General features: G+C 40.3%; 1 protein-coding gene across 7 annotated transcripts in view; it reads right to left on the bottom strand.

Annotated features, from left to right (window-relative positions):
* FOXN3 (forkhead box N3) overlaps positions 1–17,263 on the bottom strand; it is a 184,663-nt gene that overhangs the window by 47,697 nt on the left and 119,703 nt on the right. For all 7 annotated transcript variants that reach the window (XM_033141408.1, XM_033141392.1, XM_033141400.1 and 4 more), the window contains exon 4: positions 15,763–15,827. In XM_033141408.1, coding sequence (XP_032997299.1) covers positions 15,763–15,827 — 65 coding nt within the window. The remainder of the gene's footprint in view (positions 1–15,762; positions 15,828–17,263) is intronic.

Below are 17,263 nucleotides of genomic sequence, written 5' to 3'. Positions count from 1 at the left end.
CTAAAAAACCGCAAAACCCTTTCGTCTAGTGAGTTTTTCGTTGCGCGAGGCATTCGTCTTGCGAGGTACCACTGTAGCTAAAATTGCTCTGCTAGCAGCCCAGAAACTGGGAATGGAACGTAGCAAAGCTGAAAGCATGCTGGACACCATTGCTGGTTCTGGAGAACCAACCCAAGTTTAGTAGGCAAAAGCAGGCTCGTGTGCGCAGGGGGCGGAGTTAGCATTTTTACTGGAGGCAGGCAGCATTTCAAATGGAGAAACTGTGGGGAGGGAAGTGAAAACGGGGTCTCCTTCCAGTGGGGGGGGGGTCAGGCAGCCCAGTAGAAAGGAGAGGGAGGCAGGGGGGTCGTCAGAGGGAAGCCGCACACAAACTAAAGAGAGAGTCCGCGACGAGAGAGGACAGGGAGGGAGGAACGGGAGAGGAAAAAACAACAGGTGACGGGGAAGTCTCAGGGCTGTTTCCACAAAATGAGCCACAGCAACGCGTGGCCGGGTCTACTAGTTGGGAATAAGAAACCAAATGTAAGTATTGCATGTGTACTGCAAAGACATGGCAACTCTCTCTTATATGTGAATAAAAGGAAATAATACATAATGGGAAAATGCCAGGAATGTCGCCTATTGGCAATTTGGCTTTGTTTTTCATGTCAAAGCAGAGAAGTGTAGCATGGAAGCCTAGCAGTCTTTTAAAAATCTAAAAAAAGAACATTTACTGTACCACTTGCCAGATTCAGACATTAGAACGGACACCCTAGATGGGTTGAGGAGAGTCTCCCAAGTGTGTAATACAGGCCAATAATATGATACCTTTGCTACAGTTTCAGCCCTTTCCCAGTTCAAGACATCTTGACGGTAGCATTTCCTTCCTCAGTGCAGGCCAGCTATCTGTTGCTATGGCAACCAGTAACATTTCGCATACCACAAGCACTATATCATGTAAAACAGAGGCTGAACAGGAAATGCCACACGGCACGTTTAGAAAGACACCTAATTTAAAGGAGACCCACACATAGGCTCAGAGTAAAATGCCGCTATTTGTGTGCCATCGGTGGCAGCCTTATTTACGATCAACATTTTATCTGTGGAACCCAAAATGCCCTTTAATCACTTCAAAGCGAGTGCTTTGCAAAAACAAAAAAAATGCAATTTTTGCCTTCCTTTCCAAACAGCAGCTGCCCCAGAAGGCTTTGCTCATAAAACATTCACTTAGCTTTCCTAGTTGTAAACAGTCGTTCAACAACTTGGTGGGGGGGGGGTAAGGAATCCATTTTTGTCTACTGAAAAAATGCCTAGGGGTAATCAGAATTCCTCGCCTAAGCTCAGAGCAAAACACTGCATTTCAACTGCTATCCGCTTTTTTTTTTCTAAATCTCTCTACTGGAGAGATGTGTTTCAACTAAGCTTGTGATAACCTGAGCACCTTCCCACAACCTATGAACAACTATTCTGTAGTTCTCTTTCATGATCTAATTACCAGAATTTAAGTGTAAGCTGTTGTGACACAAGCTTTTTGCTTTTACGCCATCTGTTTTCTGCGGAGATCTGGAGTAGGTGTCTCCAATGTGTTGCCTGCCAGATGTTGTTGGACTTCAACAACCATCAGCCCAAGCCAGCACAGCCAATAATAAGGGACGCTGGGAGCTGTAGTTCAGCAACATCCGAGGGGGGGAGAATGTTCATTGGCTACCTTGATCAACATGATCCAAGAGGACCCCCCTGACACAAATTTTAAAAACTGCTTTGTCCATCCAATCAGCAGCAAAATTGGATTCTCCCCACCCCACTCCAATATGAACACCACAGCTCTCTTCATGTTCCATTAGACAATTAGATCTATAAGGACCGTATTGCTGTCAGAACACATATATTGTTCTGTGTGGTAACAAAAGACCCTGCACAGTATCTTGGATCTAGCAGTTGAAAGGGTGGGGAAACCCTGTCGGCCCACTGATCAGAATCTATCAATCAAATCACGCACACATCACCCATTTATCCCGATTCTTTTGTCTGTAATAGAAAATGAACTATGTACAGGTCTGGATTTGAGGCCATGAATCAGTTTTAGGCAGACATGAGGAGTTACAAGGGTCCAGTAACAATTTTGGCTCCCTCCTCCCTTTTGAATTGCACACCCACACAATGCTACATAAAAATTGTGGGTTGTTTTTTTTTTTAAAAAAATATTCTCAATCTGTGCAGAAGAGTATCACCCGGAAGCCCCAAGAGACTGCCGTAGATTATATAGGAAGTTCACCGATTTCAGAGTTCATGTTATGAAGTACCTGTTAGCTTCTTGGCACACAAGCTACCTAGGTCAAGGGGCACCTACAGTCTGTCAGTGACGTCAGGACAGTTCTGCCAAGCGCAGCGAGAAGGGCCAGGACTCCTTAGCCAAGGTTGGTCCAGTGTGATGCCAAAGCAGGTTATCCAAGGACATCAAGCCCATATCAATTAGAAAAACAACACAAAGGGAGGAGGGGGTGAAGAACCCTTAGGAAGGATGTGTGACCTACAGTCATGGTCCACTGTACTGACAGTTCTCCTCAAGGGCCACCTCTCCCCATATAAACCAACCCAGGACGCTGAGATCATCTTTTGAGGCCCTTCTTCAAGTGCCTCCTCCATAAGAGGTCTGTAGTGTGGCAACACTGGAACGGGGCCTTTTCTGCAGCGGCCCCGTCTGTGGAATGCTCTTTCCAGGGAGGTTTGTCTACTGCCTTCATGATACATCTTTAGGCACCAGTTGAAAATGTTCCTCTTCAACCAGGCCAGTAGCTGATTAATATTCTGTGGCCTTTTTTAAAATGTGGGAGGTGTTGTTTTATTTTCTTTTGTTTTTAACTATTTATTTTGTGTTTTTATCTTGTGAACCACCCTGAAGGGTGGAATATAAATGTAAACAACAACAACAACAACAACAACACTCAAACATATAGAGATGTGCTTGTACTTGAAACTACTCAGTATTAATAGATGGCATTCTCGAATTGAATTTAAAACCAAGACAGCAAAAACAAAAATTTGAGGACATTAGGTAACGGACACAGTAGTTTTATTTAAAAAAAAAGGTGATGCAATGTTAACAGCAGCATGGCAACTACAGTTTTGTAATTAAGGGAATTTTCTTTAGGTTTTTAACACATCTTGCATGATAAAATATGTTCTTTCCTGAGGCATGATATCAAATGTTTGCTTTACTAAAAGCCAACCCATTGGTGTGGGAGAAATATTTTAATGTATGGCAATTTGCAGCCACAGCGCCCAATAGTGCTAAGACATCTTTTAAAAAAAATCACGTCACAAAGAAAACAACTGTAAAATAATAAAAAACAAAGAAAGGCACAACCCCTATAGTGATCGGCATTTTCGCTCATTGAATCTGGTACTATAATTTCATAAAGCTGCAGTATCAACTACAGCCCATATCAAAACAGCAGAATGCTTATGACTTGTGACAGGAGGCATTTGTAAGTAAGCTTTTTAAAAAAATAAAAAGCAGAACAATATTTCTTTGTGCAAAGGAGCTGAGAAGTAATAAAAAGCCCTTCTCTTCTTCTCTGTGTGCTGCCAAGCAAAATGATCCCAAGAACATGCTCTCCATTCTCTTACTGAAGGAAATTACATTAAGAGAAAAATCCAGCACAAAAGATGCTTGGCCGTTTTCATATTATGTTGCACAAAACACCTCGAGACATATATTGACTGGTCGACAAATTTGCTTTTTCGTATATCAGATGTTTCCTGCTATAATCAAAGCCTAACTCTGCACTCTGGGCATTAGTTTAAGTATTTCATTGGGCACCTCTGTGTATACTCATACATAAAGATACAAAGCACTAGTTAGTGCAAGCTTTCATATGCAACAGACTGCTTTGGTTGGATGCATGAAGTAGACCAAGAATGGGAAGGAGGTAGATCAGGATATGCTGGCAGGTCTCTGGGCGATCTGCAGTAGATAAGAAAGGATTTTCAACTCCAAACTGCTTAAAAATAGAAATGATTCTCCCTCCCCTAAATTAATTAGACAGATGAAATTAAAAAAAAGCTTCAGTAACTAGGTTTGCATGTGGAAGGACAGTAAACTAATCTTAGTTATGGTACACAGAACATATCCCTGTACAAAACTATTCTAAGTTTTGTACCTCATTCTAGCAGGAGGAGCTTGGGGTTCTAGGAAAACACAAAGTAGAAGTCTGCCCTCCCCTGCATCACACGCAGCCTCTCATATTAAACACAAGCCTCTCATATTAAAATGTCATTAGGTCTGGGCAACAGTCCTGGCATCACAGTGGTGTGATGAAATGTGAGCTACAAATTGGAGAAATAAGTATATTCTCAGTTTCCATTCTGCGCCACAAAGTAGGCCACAAATAAGCTCATTAGCCACGAGGAGTCACACCAAACATGCATCATTTTATTGCTGCAGACCAGCATTCGAGCTCTGAAATTGAGTTGCTACACCTGGTGTTAATTCTGTGCATGCACAAGAGTTCACAAGGTAGCCTGAAATTTCTGAATGTGTGTGGATTTCATTGCATCCAGATATAATCTCATAAATAAGAGAAAGCCTCTCTTTTGCAGTTGCATTAATTTAAAATAAATATATATTACGTGGCATGCTCAGAATAAAGCAGCTGGAATAATCACGTAAAGAAGTGATCCATTAAATACTGTTTGGTAGGAACATTAAGATAGTTAAGTACATCCCATCGGTGGTTTTGTTCTTTGCTGGCAAACCAAGATTTTCACAATTTCAATAAAACTGTCAGAACTTTAAACACATGTGCAATTTCCACTGGTGTCAATAATGATTTGGGAATGTCTCTCTGTTTGCAAACAGAGAAATCAGCATCAGCCAAGCACCAGCAACAGAACAGAACAATGCTTTAATAAATCCATACTTTGTTCACAAAGACTACACTTTGACTTAAATTTAGTCTTTACTGGTTCATCAATGTGCTGATGCAGGAAGCAAAACCCCACAAGGGAAGTGAACTGTAACCTCCCTTGCACATACACCAAAAAGGTTATTAGGCTCTTGGAATATAGAAAACACTGGGCATCATACCCACTGGTTATGTTGCAGCATGTGATTCAGCACAGTAAAAACTGGCATACACCGTGGGGAGTCGGACAAAGAGGAGTTCACACACTGTGGATGTTAGACTTTAGAAGGCCAAGAATAGGCAAATAGTCTTGCAGAGCCTTGAATCTAGATCCTGTTCCCTTAGCCAGCATTTGAAGACTAGTCACAGACAGCGCTGTTCCTACCATGCAGCTCTTTCTCACACACCTATCCTGGGTTACAGACAGTGATCTTCCTCACCTGAAGATGCCCAGGATTGAACTTGGTACCTTCTGCACGTAAAGTGCGTGCTCTACTACTGAGCCAAGGTTTTCTATATGGGAAAGGGTTTCTCAGCAGCTACACTCTCTAGGGGAGACCAGTCTCCACCCTCTCTGAAGGCCTTCCAAAAATAGGTAAGTTTAGGCACACTTTTGGCCTGCTGGAGTAACAATGGTTAAGTTGTTGGTTTTAGTTTAATTGGCTAATGTTTTTATTTGTTCTGGCTATATTTATGGTATGTCTGCCTTTATTATATTCCAAATTTAGGTTCTGTTGTTAGCCTCCTTGTGCACCTAGTATAGAATACTGGGATAGAAAAGTTAAGTAATAAATATATTTATTTACAACACACTCCACTCCCCAAAAGGCAACCAGGCCAGGAGTCTTTTCTGTGGTTTATAAAACCCCGTGCTTTTAGATACAAGTGCTACAATTTGGACAACGTAATTCCAGGCTGCATTTTAGGTGCAGAGAAGTAACACAAAGTATCAATTCTGTATCAGTTTTTATCTGTCACTGGGCAATTTTCTTTGCTTAGTTTTAAAGCTGGCAATAGTTTCTGGTGCCATTCACAAACATCAACCTTTGCATTCTTTTCAAAAGGGTGACCGAAGTCCCCAAAACCTTAGTTTGGGCAATTTTCTTTGCTTAGTTTTAAAGCTGGCAATAGCTTCTGGTGCCATTCACAAACATCAACCTTTGCATTCTTTTCAAAAGGGTGACCGAAGTCCCCAAAACCTTAGTATACACCTAACCACCTGTCTTATCTCCCACTGCTGCCCAAAAACCAGGTCACTCTTCACTCTGACATAGGCAGCTTCAACCTTCCAGCCAGGTCACCAGCAATTTATTTACAGTGACAACGTGGAAGGCCAAGGTGTGGGGGGGGGGGGAGAGAGAAGGGAAGGGAGAAAAGTTTAAAAAACAAACAAACAAAAAAGTAGCAAAATTCACTTATTAGTAAGTGATGCTGCGGCATGGGGAGGGGGAGAGGGGGGAATTGCCAATGATCCTAATGTTTAATATATGCAAACGAATAACATATTATTAAGAACAGGGCTGACTGTTCTTGTGACAGATGTTGCAATTAAATTAAAAAGGTTTCAAAGCTACTCTTAGTGTCCAGCTCAAAAGTTAATTGTTGGACTGTATTTAATGATCAGTTTATTAGATAAGGAAGGATCAGGGAGTTGACGTCATACCCATCCTAAACCCCCCTCATCATTACATAACATGCAAGGCAGAATTCCCAAAGCTTGTTCCCATTTGTTAGATAAATAAAAACGCCAGCAAATCCAGTAGATGTTAACACTCCTGTTTGCCTTGCAAAGGGAAAGCCTGGGCTGAATTTATGCAGCTGCATGAAAGAGAGTTTAATGTTCCAGTCTGGCAAGATCCCAGATTCTACTGTGAACTGACTTTATTGACTATATTCCTAAAATATTTTGGCCACCTGACAGAAATTATCAATCTCAGAGGAGAAGAGGGGGAGGAGGAGAAGAGTGTAAGCCCAAGGTCTGCCTAGGCTTCCATAGTTTATTATTATGTCCTATTGCAGTCATTCTTGGAAGGGAAGGTGGAATGAAGGGCCAGTTGCAGCCCTTTCTCCCATTGCTAGCACATACTTTGAGGGCCATTTCTCCCCAAGTCTCTCACTTGTCATTCTCCCCACCCCACTTCATACAGCAACTGTTCAACACCATAAGCACAATGAGGTGGGACTGGGGAACCAGCAGTTCTCCATATGCTGTGGGAATGCAGCTGCCACCAACCGCAGCCAGTAAGGCTACTGGTCAGGGATGCTGGAGTGACAGTCCAACATCATCTAGAGGCTACAGATTCTGCATCTCTAATATAAGGTGGGAGTCATATTTCTAATATAGAAGATAGATCTTGGTGCAAGATGTGGTTGGAAAAAGGGTTCTATTGCACATCAAAGAGATAATTGTGGTGTCTTGGTAACTTCTAATTTTGGTGTACAAAACCTCTCCCACTGTTGTGCTATTATTAAAAATAAGGACAATCTATTTATGCAACCATTTTCTGCACTGAACTGAATTTCTGCATCAGTTATCACAAACTTAACTCTAATCACACTTGTTTTGCTCATCCTTGGTCCTCAGCACTGCACAGCAGCTAGGCCAAGAACAAACTTTAGCTACAAATCTTACTTAGGGAGAAGACAGCTTAAGCACGACCCCAAGGTTCAGATGACAGATTAAGTCACACAGCTGTGATCTCCTCCCTGGAAGACAGCACGTTCCTGCTAAACCATGGCATGGTGTTATATGCAAATATGGCCACTAGGTGTGTTTGGACATCAGAGTTAGTTCACTTCCCTCTGCCAGCCAATATTTGTTCTAAATTTACTGATTGTGGCTTTTTAAAGAAACAAAACAAACCAAGACCCCTGGTTCAGAGTTAACACTAATGAGGGATGAGACAAAGAGCCCTCTCGGGCATGTTCGTGGTAAAAATACGGTTTACTGGAATGTGCCAGTAGCATCAGTTTCAGTTTGGAACCCAAAAGGTGTTCTAAAATCCAGCGTTCACAAAATGTGTGGAAAGAGAGTGAAGAAGATATAGAGATTTTCAGAGTTGTTGTTTTTTAAGGTCAAAGCAGCACCTTACAGGGTAGAAATAAAGTAAGCAGCAGGCTTTAATTTGAGAGCAAATTTGACACTCAACTTTATACATAGTCCAGGCTGATCGATGCAATATATTAATATCTTAACGGTAACAAACACAACAGTAATCCCTGTTTGGATGTTGCCTTTGCTGAGAAAAGAAAGAGAGAGAGAGATAATCACCAAGAGCAACTGGGTGTTGTCTGTGTAAAATAAATGCCTCGCTACAACAGCAAAGTTTCTAAAATACTGTCTTAGAACTCTAATTACATACTGTGACAGTTACAGGTAAAATGGCAAGTTATCTGGAGGAGGAGGAGTGTGGTGATGCCAAGTCTCATGGAAACTAGTGTAACAAACACAACAATCACCATAAAGGATCTGAACTGAACCTTGCTGGAATTATTTTTGGTCCCATGACTTGAGCGGCAGCTTCCCTCTGGCACAAGTCTGCTATTTAACTTCAGGTGAACATTTTTTTTAAAATTCTTCTTACATTTATGTCCCATCTTCCTTCCACCATGGAACTCATCCACACACCAACCAGACCCAGACCTGCTTAGCTTCAGCCAAGTGGTGGCTCCATATGCTTTCAGATCATACTAATAGTATAATAATACCAACAACAAGGGGTTGCACTAAATTCCCTTGGGCATCCTTTCCAATTTTGATTCTGTTCATTAAATGCATATTGCAAAGACTGTTCAAAGCGCTTCACCGGCTTTATCGGGTTGCAATCGCTGCGACAACACTGCAAGGCAAGGCGGTATTATTACCTCCCATAACCCACCAAGCATGCAGCTTCGGGAGGGATGCACCTGGAGCGGTGAGGGAGGAAGGTGACACCCGCCTAGCCAGCCAGATAAGCCAAATCGACGCTGGTGATCAACGGGGTGACAAATGCCACAGGCAGATCACCCTCATATCCCAATCTTAGCCACGGAAAAATAAATAAAGCCCCAGTTATCAAGAGTTTAGAACACACTGACTTTAGCATATACGAAGCACAAAGACCTTGGGAGAAAAATATTCTGAGTTTATCTGAAAAAGGAACTATAAACACATGACTTGCATGTGCTTGAACGCTGTCGCCATTTTTTTCCAGGTCACAGCTAGGGACGGAAAATCAAAAGACAAGGCAGCCCAACTACCTGTTTAACTGCATCAATTATCTGCCACCAAAAATAAAAAAGGAGCATGCCATGGATGCAGTTATAAACCACACACTGATTTAAACACACGAATAACACCAGTGAACCTGCTTGGAAAAGGAGTTAACAAACATACTGCTTCATTTAGACCAGATGTGGCCACAGTGAACAAAGCATTTAATTACCTTATTTCAGATTTCTATAAATGTTGCTCTACCTTATGCTTTCCCATGATCTAAGCATATAATTTTTATTTGCTTTCCCACAGCCCTTTTTAGATTACAACATCTGAGAGGCTGGGCAAGGGCTTGCAAAGAACAATGTTGTCATCAGCAAAACTATTTTTCATCATGCATTTCAGCAAAGCTAGTGTTTTTCTTTTTTCTTTTCCTGCTCAACACTTCACCCAGGAGCCCTGGCTTCAAGATAACTACACGCCTACCTAACGTTTGAGGTGCACCCTGACCTGACCTGAAGTACTAACCACTCCCCTCGGTTGTCAAGGCAATGTAAACAAAGGCAGCAAACTTTGCCCAGAGGCATTCACAAGTGGCTATGGTAGTCAGCTGATACACAAATCAAACACAGGCCTTGTTTTGAAATTAGTGAAACATGTTTTTGCATTATAGCCAGCTTAGCTATATTATGATCTCCGAAGATGCAGCTAGTTCTAAACTGTCCAAAATACCAGTAAATGCCAGAAGCATCACTGGCTGCCTCAATAAACGGTATTAGCATGTTGTGTTGACTGTAGAGCTGTCACATTTGCACACCTATAAACATGAATTCGTGGCATTCTGCTATTCTGTCCTGTCACCTTTTTGTCTTTCCAATGATTTCAGCCTGCCTCTGCTAAGACAAATCATCCCCATCTCACATTGTCATGGCCACACCTGCGTCCTCTGGATTTAACTGTGTGGGGAATTTCCCAGCATTCCACTTCAGCTCTTTGCTGCGGAACAGGAAGCCCTGAATAATTTCGCTGAAAAGATGGCGTGGAACGCAAAAGTTCCATGGAGCACAGCTCAGGCGAAGTGAACACAACCACAAACAACTTGCAGGAGGCATGAAACTCGCTTGGGCAAACCATTCTATCTAAGCTTATGACATCTCACAAGAGAAATTGTGAAGACAAAACAGAATAGTACATTACTGCACACTTCCTCAAGGAATGGCAGAAAAACAGATAGGATATTTTGAATACTTGCTGGCCCAGCATCCCCCTTATGCTTCCTACTGCTGAAAACTGTCTGTCCCACCCTAGCTAACCCTTCAATTTTGCCCCATCTCACTAATGACCATAGTTAAAACACAATACAACATTTCCTATATTTTATTATATTTTAAGAATACCCTTCATCCTGGAGGATCGCAGTGCAGTGAACAGAAAAGAACAAACTTTAAAGTCAAGTTAATATACCCTTAAAACCATTCCATAATTCAGCAGTGGAGGCAAACCAAAGCCATGCTAGACTCATAATCCACCTTCAAATGGCTATGGGGGGAAAGATGCATCTTCAGTTGTTGCCTAAAAATCGTGAGTGCAGGAGGCAGCTGTGTCTTCAAAAGAAAGGGAGTTTTAGAATTGAGGTTCCACCAAGGAGGCCATATTTTCTGTCATGGCAAAACAATTATTGGGATGAGTTAGCATATTTATGTTATAGTCTGTATCATGCCAAGGAACCAAAAGGAAATTATGTGAAGATTTAGGATGGTAACATGGGAAGATCCCGTGATGCTCTTCCTTGAGCATGCTTTGCCAATCAATGATTCAAAGTTAACAAACTAAATTAATATGCATCTGCTAAAGAGACACAATCTAAACAAATTTTGGCACAGAGATATGACCAAAGGAACAAAACTGTACTTTAACAGAGAAGACCGGAGAAGAAAATGACAACCTAGGTGACAACTTATGGGAGAAATCAGCAAAAAAGCTAAATAAAAAGAAACATTGCTGTCAGCCAAGAACTTCTTGTTAAAAACAACAACACCCATAATCACCAAAAGTTACAGAAGAATTAAGATTTTAGGATACAATGTAAATCTAGATGTTATTGACTTACATGGATGATGGCCTACCTTTGAGCAACACATAGCTTGAGTGGTATATGCTAAATATTGAAAGCAAGAAAAAAATCCCAAGCAATAAATGAATACACTCTGAGGAAGGAATACACCTATATTGGTGTTAAGGAAACAATATCAAGACGGGGTTGTTTTATTAAAAAAATGGGTACTCTTTTTAAATTTCTGCAATCATAAATTGGTCACAAGCAAATGTATTTCACAATGCTACAATTATTCACATATTTTATTTCTCACAAAAATATCACTTAAACCTAATAAGAGCCCCTTTAAACCAAACACCATCTCATCCATGCAGCAATTTGATACCCAATTACCGTAATCAAGAGGAAAATAATTACATTTCTATTTCAAAAGCTTTCTACAGGATCTGTGCAGCCTGCTCAAGTTATCCCTCCAATTGCAACCATCCTGCCTAAAGCCACAGTGAAATAAACACAAGTAGCCAGTCATTAGTTCTAACCAAAAGTCAACATTCACTGTAATATAGACTTGGTGAAAGTCTGCCACTCCACAGGAATCTGGTGGTTTTCTTACCTGAATAGATGTTGTTAGAGCCACTGGATGAACAGCCAATCTAGTAGTAAGACTTTAGCATTTGAATATGGGTAAGGGAAATATTTTTAAGTAAGAGACCATTGTACCAAGGCCAATCCCTTTGATATTTAAACCTACTACTGTGCTAACAAGAATACCTCTACCTTCACTGCTGAACTTAAAATACTGACCTATTAAAAATGCTCTGCCCTATTAACATTTATTTTAGATGTATTACAGATCAGATCCAGTTCTACGTTCCTTGACATTTTCTTCACTGTTCACCTCTGTACCTTTTCATCCTGTTCCAAATGTGCAGAAGAATACAGGTGTTAGAAAGTCTCAAGACGCAGATTTTTATCACAGGAACAAACTGTCCTAATCACCAGAAAATCATAGTTCGAGCCGAGTCTTGTTCCACCCATGGTTCTTGCTGTGCTGCACCACTCTTCCCTTCTCCTGAAATTATGTTCTGCCTACCTTGACCATAATCATATTGGACAAGGAACACGTCTCTTTAACACCTTGCACAGCTCTCATCCATTCAACTGCAAGCTGTACAAAAGTCCATGTACTTAGGCATACACGCATGGAAAACGCAATCCTATCCATGTTTACTCAGAGCTGTACTCACATCCCACTGTGCTCAGTGTAGCTCATTTCCAGGCAAGTGTAAAAAGAAGTGCAGTCTTAGTAAAGCTTTCTGAGATGTTTAAACCTAGGTTCATTGCAAGGACATGGATAACAAAAACTTTGAAATCTCTTCAAATGGTAACCCAAAACAGAACTAATCCACCAAATATTTCATCATGAAGCTGACACTGGGAATTTCTCTTTTAATATCACTCCCATCGGTATATTAAGTGTACTTGGGCTTTGAACAGCAACTTTACACTGGGTGGTTATTTAATGCTCAGCCAATAATTATTTTATATCAATAACTGAAAATGCAGAACTATAAGTCTGAAATAATTCCAAAAGACTGCAAAAGTGTGGTAGCATCAGTAACACAACAGGAGAGAATACATGCAAGTTAATGTGTATTACTGACCATTTGAACATTCCAAGGGAATCCATTTGTGGGACTTCAAAATCTTTCACAGTGTTCCTTCTTTGTGTGTGTGTGTGTGCGTGTGTGTGTGTGTGTGTGTTTGTGTGTACCATGCATTTATGATTCTGGATAATTCCTAGGAAAAACGGATGCATCATATTCAATGGGAAGTACCCTGAGGCTGCTGACTATATATAAGACTGATTGTATTGCTTTGATTTGCCGATCTGTATTTTCGACACACACACATGCTGGAATGAGCAAGGGCTCTCTGCCTGTTATAACCAGCCACTACTATGAACCTCCCTGAAGTTACTTTGAGGCAGCACTGAGCTCAAATAAGATTGTATTTAAATAAATAAATAAATAAATAAATAAATAAATAAATAAATAAATAAATAAATGCAAGAACATGTAATTCAGTAACATAAAATAATAAAGAAATACAATATAAAGACAATATAAATGAATAAAAATTAAAATTAAATATACACATACATATATACAGATTTGGGTTGTTTCATGCACAATCCCTAGAAAAAATAATTATTGGTGTGGGAGAAGCTGTACACTTTTTAAAGAATGGTTTGTTTTATTTATAAGTATTGCCCTCGAGGTCTTATGACTCGAGGTCTTATTGTTACTTGAAGCTGGAAAGACTGCTAAGAATTTCACAGAGTAGCATATTTCGCAGGAAGCATTTGAACACTGCCATCATCATTAATATATAAAATAGTTTTTTGGCACATGGCTGAAAATAAGATTGTCAAGATGTCTGCCAAGACAATGGTTTTATGCCTTCATTTATAAAATAAGGCTTTATGCCCTTACTGTTGTCCCAAAGTGAGGATTTTGGGCTAGGCAGCTGTTCCTGCACATGCCACATGATGGATGGTGGAAGGCACAATTGCTAAAATTCAGCCTTCTTTAGATACTGCACTGTAGTTTAGTCCAAATGAACTAGAATTCTAAACTAATAAAAGCCCAGATGTGCTTATTCCTCTTAATGACGAAAACTTGCCTGGTACTTAATTTAACGCATTCCAATTCCCAGGATTCTACAGTGGTTATTGAATTTCTACCTAGCTAGCTGCTCAAACCTACCCATTTCATTGAGCATCCAAACTCTGCTTCACCTTCCATTTCTTCCCAATTCACAATATTAAGTTCTTACAATTTGGCATGGAGGGGTGAGCTGGGGACAAGAGGAGACAGCCATTTGTAAACCAGTCTGGTCATAACTGTAATATGGCACACACAAGAAATCTGAATGTGTTTTCAGGGCAGTCCGTTCTATGGACTAGAAGAGGGAAAATATCAAAACGAAACTTTCCCAGCTACAGATTGTAACATGAGATTCAAAAGCAGTCAGCTTGGCCGTATGCTGGCCAGCTATTGCTAAACAAGTGTGCTATTTTTGGTATGTGCTGCTGCTTCATTGTTCAGCTGTTGGGGTTTTTATTTTGCAAGGTTTTGCATTATTTTAGTGGTGTTTTCGTTAGGTGCTTTTTAACATTTGTGAAGCACTGTGGTATTTGTGGATGAACTGCAATATATAAATAGCTTAAAGGGAAAAATACAACTGAAACTGTGGGTAATGAGTCCCCCAGACTTTGCGTTCACACATTCCAAGGCTATAAAGCCAAAATGGTAATCTTACTTTGGATATGGAACCGTGGTCACTGTGCCTTATGCACAGATAATAACCGCTTGCTTAAAACATGGCCATTTCCCTGTTTTGAGTGCAGCTCTTGCATCAGGTAGGGAGGCTGGCCTTCAAATTTTTATTTGGCGTAAAATTCATTTAAGCATCATCATCTCCATAAAGTGCTATGTAATCTATCACTACAACCTGATATTTGCATAACAAAAATTTCCCCCCTTCCAGTAGCACCTTAGAGACCAACTAAGTTTGATTTTGGTATGAGCTTTCGTGTGCATGCACACTTCTTCAGATACAACTACCTGTAACTGATATTTACGGACATTTTCAGCAAATACAATCCATGGAAAAACACAAAAGACAAATACCTCCATTAATCTAGAAAATTAGCCTCTGTGTCTTTTCTAAATGCAAAAGAAGCGGTAGCCATAGTTGGCTGCCAGATTTTGGTTATGTGTTCTGATTGCTGTCTCCCAAGAGTTATGGAAAGATAGGCAGATCTCCTATTGATATGTGCAATCAAATTTCACAGAATAGCAGCCTGGAAGTACAGCTGATACAACTATACCCAAAAGATTAACCCAAGTCTAGATCGGATTACAATTATGATTCAGAATGTGGGGCGCGCACACAGACACACAAGCATGAAAGTGATGCTCCAAGTTGCATCAGATCCAATTTCCAAGTTACAAATGCATAATGTACTAGTTAAGATTATTCTGAATGGAAAAAAGAAGCCTCACAGATATACACATCTCTCTAGTACTGAATAAGGGAAACAGTCGGAATATAACAGAATTTCAGAAACGGAAGACTTTGTGCCTTTATATCAATCACCTTCTGCTGCTGTAGAGCTGGCAGACAATTGCTGTAAGTTATTTTTGCACAGGCGCAATAAGGAGCAAAGTTATTATCTTCATCAACACAATTGAAAGTTACCGGAACATGTCCTGCATAAACTCTGTTGACTTTGCTAGAAATGGGAGATAACAAAATCAATGATGTGCATGGAGGGGAGGGTTGAGGGAAGGAAGAAGAGAGCCACCTTCACAACACACTATAACCTTTTCCAATAAATGTTTTGCATGTTATAAAGGTAGGCACAGAGAAATATATATATTTATATATCTGTGGTGTACACATAAACACACACACACACACACACACACACACACACACAGTCCACCACAGCTTCTTTCCAGAAAGCTTGTAAAAATCATGATAATTCTCAAGAGAATTAATGATGGGGAGGGAGAAGGGAAGATGTCAAGGGAAGAAAAATGGAATATATGACCTACCTTGCAGAAGGGCTCCATTTCGCTTGAAAAAGGTGCTTCCTGGCCAAATAGGTGGACCTGATGTGCTGAAGGCAATAAAAAAAAAGAAGTGTAAAGAAAATCTTTATGTGATTTAGCAGTTGCCATAATTATACATTCTTCTTTCTTTCTTTTTAAAGTGTGGCATCTGTTTTGCTGTGGTAAGAATACAGCATTTTGCTTTTAAAGAGTAGGGCTTAGCTCTTCATTAAAAAAAATAATTATTTAACTATCACATTCTATTCTCAAGAAGAAACTCAGCCTAATGTCGGCCCACACACTTTTAAAAAGGGAGGGAAGAGAAATCTAGAAACAAAAATATTTCTCCCACGCACAATTAAAAAAAAAACATAATAAATTCATAGCCTGGCAAAGCATACATTAAGCTTACTTCTGAAATGCATAAATGCTTTACATACTCACACTCTATAAGCCAGATCTCACTTCCCATTTTAAAAAGTATAAACCAAAGGCAGCATCTGCTGTTTTCATAAACCAACCCTGAAACAGATGCTGTTTTATTGCAACCTAGAGGACAACTTCTTATAGCGGCAAAGGTGGGTCTTTCCGGGTGCAATCTTCTGGAAGTTAGGCTTCACAGGTGGCAGTGTGAATTTTGAAGTTTGTGCACAGGCATGTTTGTGCACAGGAATTCTGCCTATGAAATCTGTCAACAGCTATGTGTGTGTGTGTTGATAGATCATGTCTATAAATGTGTATTTGACAGGTCAAATCGCATGATGTTCTACAAAGGTTAACAATTTTCTCCAGTTCAAAGGCTTTGGGGTATCAGAATTGGAGAAAGACATTATCTCCTCTCTTCAGCTTAGAAAAATGTTTTTTTAAAAAAAGCTATATTAGATCCTCTTGGTTAAACCCTGAAGCCATTTGATCACACAATGCTTAAAGGCAAAACACACCCACAATGCTGTGAGATTTGGGGCCAACTTGAGAGCGCCGTATCTAACAATCAATGGCATCACTGTAGCTAGGAAACAGCTCTTGATATGCAGAGACTTGCAGCTTGATTTCAGGTTTGCGGCACACTATCAGCACTAATTCAACTAACCAAAGACATTTGATCCAATAGATAAATGGAACTATGTCCAGTTATTTTCTTAACTTCATTGACACGAGGACGTCTGAAAGTTTAATCAGGCAAGGTTTACGATCTGCCACTTCCCTGCTCTGCTCTGTCTTAATAGATAAAATAAATTGCAGCTAAGGAAATAGATGGAGGCACAAATAGCGATCATCTTCTTACGGAACGATCATCACATTACCGCCAATTTGCACAACCTTTAGATTGATGATTCAGCCCAACCTTCACATGTCTTCATACCCACTGCTGTGCAGGTTTTAATTATAGTCATAGCAGGTGTATTAAGAGAGGATTAGCTGCTTCTACAAGCAACAGCTGAGACCCCCCCCCCCCCACACACACAATAGCCAACATAACTGCCTTGCACTTGTCAAACACTGC

The sequence above is a fragment of the Lacerta agilis genome, chromosome 1 (genome assembly GCF_009819535.1).
Source record: "Lacerta agilis isolate rLacAgi1 chromosome 1, rLacAgi1.pri, whole genome shotgun sequence".
NCBI classification, from domain to species: Eukaryota; Metazoa; Chordata; class Lepidosauria; order Squamata; family Lacertidae; genus Lacerta; species Lacerta agilis.
Note: the sequence above shows the minus strand (reverse complement) of the source record. Positions and strands in the feature narration are given on the sequence as shown.